Consider the following 7,266-nt stretch of genomic DNA (forward strand, 5'->3'; position numbering starts at 1 on the left):
ATTGCACAATGACTGTTGACTGCTGCACATGCTGCTCCCATGCAGCATACATTCTCTATTATATTCTTTTATTGTATTGCTGCATTTGTTGTTGCCTAAAGTGTCCTAGATTTTGTGCTACATGCATAATTGCACAATGAATCTGCTGCAAGTGCTGCTCCCATGCAGCATACATTCTGTTATATTCTTGTATATTTTTTTTCTACTATATTGCTGCATCTGCGCTGCTTAAAGTGCCTTAGATTTTGTGTTATTTATCTACTTTATATTTCATTTGTATTTTGTGGCATTCATGTGGACGGCAAAGTAAGAATTTTATTGTACAGGGAAACACGTTTCCTAACTGTGCATATGACAAAATAAACACTCTGAACTTTGAACCTACTGCAGTTTTACCTCTCAGCAGTACCTCTTCTTAAGGGGCTGAGTCATGTTTAATTAATGAGTTTAGTAAAAAAAAAGCTACAGTGGCATCAAAATCTGGCCTGTTTGAACTAAAATTCCATTGTTAAGAAGATAAACATGAATTACTAGTTAAAGCCACTATGGTTTGAAAAGTGAACCCTGTGGTGTCACCTGGTGGCAGCGCCACTAAAACGGAGTTACAGACCACAGTGTAGAGATAGTTATCATCTGCTCTCCATCCAGACAGGACGTCATAACTCCAAGCTTAAGTTTCACTGGTGTATTTTACCTACTCTGCCCTTACCTCTCTGACATCTTTCACATTAACAGTCTTTTTGGTCTGGGCCACGTGGCCAACTATTCCCAGGTCCAGTGGGTAGACAATCTCAGAGTCTGGCGGCACCACACAGTCCTCCATCTCTGACTCTGTGTTGACACTGAAGAGCCTTGTGGCGAGTTCTCCGATGCCGTTCCTCTGCCGGTACATGAACAAGCTGCAGCGGTCAGCATGGATGAGTGCGCTGATTCTCTTCAGGATCTTGAAGACCACCTTTTCCATGTTGATGTTCTCCTGCATGTCTTTGATCAGGTCATACATGATTTGGCTTTCCTCAACTTGAAAAAGTGATTAAAAAAAAAAAAAACACCAGTTTTTATATTTTGGTCTCAATAAAGATTATGATCTTCTTGCCAACTGTCATACTACATATGTATAGGTTTACGTAGGTTAAGTCAAGCTGCTCAACCATGGCAAGTGTCTACCTGATCTTGTTTTAATTCATAAAAAGTAAAGAAAAAAGTCATTTACCTGAACGAGCTCTTGGAAGAAGCTGACGTCAATCTGTTTCTCTTGGAGCCCTGACACCTTTGAAATGAAGTCAGGGCTCAACTTCTTGGCAAAGTATTGTTGTGCAAATGCAGGATTCTCTTTGAGAAACTTTTCCACATCTTCCTTTTGAACAGTCATGTTTCTTTTATCCTCCTCCCAAATGTTTGTCTTCTCCCTCTTCAGCTAGAGCCCCCAGCCTCAGTCCAACGCTGCCCTAAACAAGCTACCTCCAACTTCTTTGAGTCGAAATAAAAGGTAAAATAAGCAAAACAATGCACACAGCTACCAGTGTCTCCAATAAAAAAGAAGCAGAGCTTAACTAGGTATTACACAGAAAGGGGGGACCAGAAATGGGCACATCCAAAAATCCCCGTTAGTGGAAAGAGCAGACTGAGTGCAGGAGCACCTAGAGGATAAGGCAGAGGGCTGGATCCAAACAACCCTTGTGTCATCAGCAGATGAAGGTTAGTAGAGATCTGCCTACATGTGTCAGCTGATCATCTACTATCAGATATGTGGGGAAATGATCCAGCTCCCAGCACCTTTATAACAGCACACATCAAAATCTGATACCGTTTTTGCACAGAAGCTGAAATATTTGCTATAATATTGTCTGTAAATACTTTGTAACATATTATGCAAATGCTGTAATTTTTTTAAATTCTGTAATCCTACATTGCTTATAATCCTCTTTTCCTTCCTAATTGTTTTTAAGTAGTTTATTATAGTGATCTATATACTATTCTTGGTTGGATTTTTATGTAACAGTCTTGCCAGGGCACAATTAAAACAAGAGGTCCCTGAGCTCAAAGGACCATTTTCCCCTGGTGAAACAAAGCCTAACAAATAAACAAATTCTCTGCAAAATCAGTGATATGAAAATATCAACAGAATGCACAGAGCAGTTTACAAGACAGTGCATCTGGTATATACATCCATGCATGTTTTTGCTTAAAATATCTCCAGTACATTTCCCTTATTTTTCATTTTGTTATGTTTTACAGTCTACAGCCCACACCCTATATATTATAAAAAAGGCCTCCTTTGGTCGTAAGCCCTTTTACGTTAGGACAACAGATGATTATCTGGGCACCCCAACTCTGTCCTTTTCCACATGCAGTCTCCCCACAGCATTGATTGGTGTCATTAGATTTAGGAGATAACGGACTGACATCCATTGATTTTCTGAAAAGTCATACATTTTACATTAATGAACTAGTATTGTCAGCAACAAACACAGAAACACAAAGTGGGAATAGAGAGACGGTCTATTCTTCAGAGCAGGGAGCTCCTGCCTACAGTTTAATAAGGTTTCATAAACATCTTGGACAAAAGGTCAAATAGATAAGCTGCTTCCACTATAATAGATTACAGCAGGTCCACAGTGTGTGTGTGACTCAGAATCAGTGAGGGAGGGAGGGCTTTAGGTTGGTCTGTTTGATAAGACTGTGTATTTGATGCGTACCTGTTGTGCCTCGTATGTAAATCCACATGCAGCATCAGTTATTAGGTTTTCCTGGGCTGCACTGTGTCAGTCAATGTGTGTGTGGTTCTGTGTTGTAGTTCCTTTCTTTCGGGGTGACTGTGGTTCAGTGGGTGGAGCAGTTGTTTCCCAGCCAGAGGTTCAAATCTCGGTGCGTGCAGTCCACATGTTGAAGTGTCCTTGGGCAAGACACTGAACCCCAAAGTTGTCCCCAATGGGATGGCTGCCTTGGTTTCCGTACCAGAAACAAATTCCTTGTGTGTAACATACTTGGCCAATAAAGGTGATTATCCTTTCACTGGAGTTCTTGTTTAGTACAGGTTCAAGTATAGAAATATCAAGTTAGTGTTGATCTGCTTTAATAGTTACTTTAGTATAGATTAATGTGGAGGCCCAGATATTTAACAGTTTCATTTGTATATCAGAGTGGATCAGTTAGCCCACAGCCAGTTCAGCAGTGCTACACTTAGTACTTAGTTGTTGCAATGCTGATGTGCACCACAGGATGGCAGCAGATCCTGCACTCTGGAAGGTTTTAGTAGAACTTTGTGATATGGGCATGCGTTTGACTGACATTGTAATCTTGTGGCAATTTGTCATTTTGGGGACATTTTACGCATTTAATATAGCTGACAGTGCGAATGAGGAATGAAAATGCATTGCAGTTCATGCCCCACCCCAATGGAAAACTAGATTTGTCTGTCAGAATACATTACAGATTTTCTCTTCCAGCGTGGCACTTTACAATGAACTCTGAACTACCAGTGGTGTTTATCAGAAATTCTGTCTTGAAGTGGTGCGGGGCCTGGTGTTGAATGCCTGGTTGCAGTGATCCTCTGGGGTTGTAAAGTGCTGGGCCCAAAAGGGTGCCTGAGGCCAGGGGGACAACAGGCCAGGACCACAACACTGGCTAATAACCATACACCCACATGCAGTTGCTCACGCATGCCAAAGACTTCCAACAACTCCTCACAAGACCCTAGCAGTATTCAGCCCAGAAGCGTGCTATAAACTGGGGTTCCCGGTCCGACACCATGTCCCTGGGCAGGCTGTGTAGGCGGAAAACATGCTGGAGCAGGAGCTGTGCAGTCTCTTTGGCAGAAGGTAATTTGGGCAGGGGAATGAAGTGAACCATTTTAGAAAAAAGATCAGCGACTGTGAGTATGGTGGTTTTACCTTTAGAGGGTGGCAGGCCAGTGAAGAAATCTAGGGCGATGTGGGTCCAAGGTCTTGAGGGGATAGGAAGCAGGTGCAGGAGTCCAGAGGGTTTGCTGAATGAGGTCTTGTTCTTGGCACGGTCCTGGCAGGCGTTCACGAATTCCCGGACATCGTCCCGTAGCGTTGGCCACCAGAAACGTCGCTGGACGACATAGCAGGTCCGGGCCACGCCCGGGTGGCAAGAGAACCGGGATGTGTGACACCATTGGAGCACTCGAGCTCTGATGGATGCAGGTACGAACAACCGACCTGGTGGGCATGTGGACGGGCTGGGGTCATTTGCCTGGGCGGTCAGTACCTCCTGCTCAATGCCGAGTTGTACGGCTCCAAGGCGAGCAGCTTGTGGCAGGATGTAGGCGGGTTCCCGGGTCTTCTTCTTCCTCCTTGTTGTGCTGTCTGGACAGTGCGTCTGCCTTGCCATTCTTATGCCCTGGGCGATAAGAAAGGGAGAACTCAAAGCGATCAAAAAAGAGTGGTGAACAGGTGTGGGTGATTAGTGGCAGGTGAAACCAATGTGCATGATGAGATGAAGTTACCGGGGTTGTGGATGAGCTGATGACAGGAAGCGGTACCAAAAAGCAGGATCCCGGAAGCAGACGGGGCAGGATCATGACAGGATGAGGCCTCAGACTTGAAAAATCACCACACTATTCACCAATAACAGACCAGTCTCAATCTGAGGAAAGGGAAAGGAGCCAACAGTTATTGATACCAGTTAAATGTGCCGAAGGTTAGCTGACCATTCCTATGGAAGCCCAGTATTCAGGCTAGCTAATGTTCTAACCAATCACTGGGCCACACAGTGGGTGTCGGGCTGTGCCGTCATAAACCTGCTGGGCCCATTCTCTGGCCCTAAAGCTACAGTACCTTACAACTACATACTATTAAAGCTGCCTTTCCACTTTACTGTAAGATTTGAGTCTTATAGACTCTAGTTACTTTATCAGCTTTAGCTACTTCTCATACCTTTAGTTCCCCTTAGTTACCTTTCATAACTTTATTTTCCTTGTTTATACATATTACAGCTGTATTGATGATTGTCCAGAACTACTGAGCTTTGGTTATTCTTAATACATTTATTTTCCTTGCTTATATATCTTACAATTGTATTGATGAGAATCAAGCAGAATCTGCTTACTTTGAACACTGTAACTTCTGGTGAGGGAGGAGACACCTGCATCTCCTTGTCACCAGACAGCCTATTTACATTTTAGCAAAGGCCTGTTTTACACTCACACCTCGACCCACTTAGGATATCCCAAGCTTTGCTTTGTCTTGGGATGTCCTGCAGAGGCCGGGGGCTACAACCTGACACACACACACACACACACACACACCCACCCACACCTTGATTTACTATATTCCAACATGGAAGTGTGAGCTCCGGCTCACACCAAATGACCAATAGGATTATTAAAATTACCCAGTTCTTTTATTCTGAAGGCCACAAGAAGTAACACTCAGGAGACAGGAATCAGCTAAGTAGATTTATTCTCTTCTGGTTAAATGCAGAGTTATCACGAACTACTGAAGGTTGCACCCCTGTCCAGGGCGGAGCAGCCCAAGAAGATAAAATGTATTGTAAGAACTTAAATCGGGGTTTCAGCGGACGAAACTCCTGCGGGAGCTCTGTCCCTCTGATCCCAGCACTGTAAGGCCTACCTGTGATCAGACTTTCAGTAAATTTTGTTGATTTTAAACAGTCCTCTCCTGTCTTCACTTCTCGTGCTTCCAACAAAAGAATCGGGTTAATTTCTAACATTACCCTCACCCAAACAAAGAGTAAACACTCAGCAGCTTGGCCCAGTCTCACATCTCCACTCCATTTGCTTGTGTTACCTTTTTGATGGCTTGACATTTGTCGCTCTCAGAGTATCCAATCACCTTGTCAGGGGAGCAGATCTTAATAAAGGGGAACTGGGAGTCTTCAGCGGTCTTAGCTGCCAGTGCTGTCTTCCTCCTGTTGGGTGGGCCTGAGATTAAAGAACAATCACAAATAATTATTTGTCATAATGCAAATCATTTTCCCAGACTGTCAGAGTTTAGTTAAGCACAACTGACAGCTTTCACACAGGCTGCTGTTATGTTAGGGTCTCTGGGTTTATTGGGTGTTTAACTGTAGGATCCAGACTGACAATGTTTGGCGATGAGCTGCACGAGGTCAGTGTGTGACTTACCCTCCAGTAGCACAGAGACCAGAGGTGTGCGATGACTGTTCTTTGTCTGCTGCACCAGCAGCTCCCCATCCTGCAAGGCCGCTGACACTGGGTCGCCCTACCGGATGATGCCGTTCATGATGTAGCTGGCATAGTCCTCCTGGTTGGTACCATCCGCCTGGAGAGGAAAGAGGCAGAGAGAGGAAAATAGAAAATACTACTACTACTACTACTACTACTACTACTAGTGTCAACCATTGATACAAGATGAAATATATGACTAATAATTTTAGTTTGAATCTCAAGATTTCTTATTTGACTCAGAACAGCAGTGGATTAATGTAATTTGAGCAGAGTAGTGTTGAAACAATGAGTCAATTCATCAATTGGTCGATCAAGAAAAAATTAATCAAAATAATTTTAGTAACTGCCAAATAGTTTATTTATCAAAATGAAACTGAATGAAACACATGAAACAACTATTTATGAAATGCAGCACACTGACTGTTTTAGTCTCTTGAATGTGAAGATTTGCTGCTTGTTTCTGTTGGTATAAACAAATGGTGAAGAGACAAAGACTTCGGGCTCTAAGAGGTTGTGGAAGGAAAAAGGCCAATCAGAAAACGCAAACGCAAACAGATAAAGCAATGAACGAAAGACCTGATTCATAGAATTGCTCTTCATCCTTCATTCCTCCAGTCAAAAAGAGTACTAAGCATATAGAGTACAACTGTGAGTGCTCTGACCTTAATATGTCTGTGCAAAGCATTGGCCCTGACTAGAACCTCCAGCTCAGCATCAGTGTAGTTCTTCATCTCCCTGGCCAGCTCTCCTATATCTACATCCTCAGTCAGCATTTTATTCTGACGCATCTTTGCCGTGTGGATGTTGAGGATCTGAATGCGGCCCTTCTCATTCGGTAAGCCTGACAGGCAAAAAGGGAAATTTCAAACTTCAGCAAAAAATAATTTTCATGTGTTAAAACTTTAATTTATTCCAGGAAAGTTTGGTTGTCCATTTAAGGTGCTGTGTGTCTCTACTAGTCTACCGTGAAGAAAGAGTATTAAGGGTGCGAAGCAGCCAAGTGGCCACTAAGCAGTTGGTCGTAAGTGGCTGAAGTACAATCATTAAGAATATGAGAACATGTCTGGATTTATTTTCTCCCCCACCTACAT

At 43.2% G+C, this 7,266-nt stretch overlaps 1 protein-coding gene across 1 annotated transcript in view; it reads right to left on the reverse strand.

The window, feature by feature from the left end:
* Nucleotides 1–1,462, reverse strand: part of pde6b (phosphodiesterase 6B, cGMP-specific, rod, beta) — an 11,393-nt gene extending 9,931 nt beyond the window's left edge. Inside the window, exons 1-2 of the mRNA XM_020606002.1 lie at nt 1,214–1,462; nt 710–1,021 (exon numbers count right to left, since the gene is read on the reverse strand). Coding sequence (XP_020461658.1) covers nt 710–1,021; nt 1,214–1,372 — 471 coding nt within the window. The 5' untranslated portion in view covers nt 1,373–1,462. The remainder of the gene's footprint in view (nt 1–709; nt 1,022–1,213) is intronic.
* Nucleotides 1,463–7,266: the final 5,804 nt, after the last annotated feature.

This window comes from Monopterus albus, unplaced genomic scaffold (assembly GCF_001952655.1).
Source record: "Monopterus albus unplaced genomic scaffold, M_albus_1.0 scaffold75.1, whole genome shotgun sequence".
In the NCBI taxonomy this organism is placed as follows: Eukaryota; Metazoa; Chordata; class Actinopteri; order Synbranchiformes; family Synbranchidae; genus Monopterus; species Monopterus albus.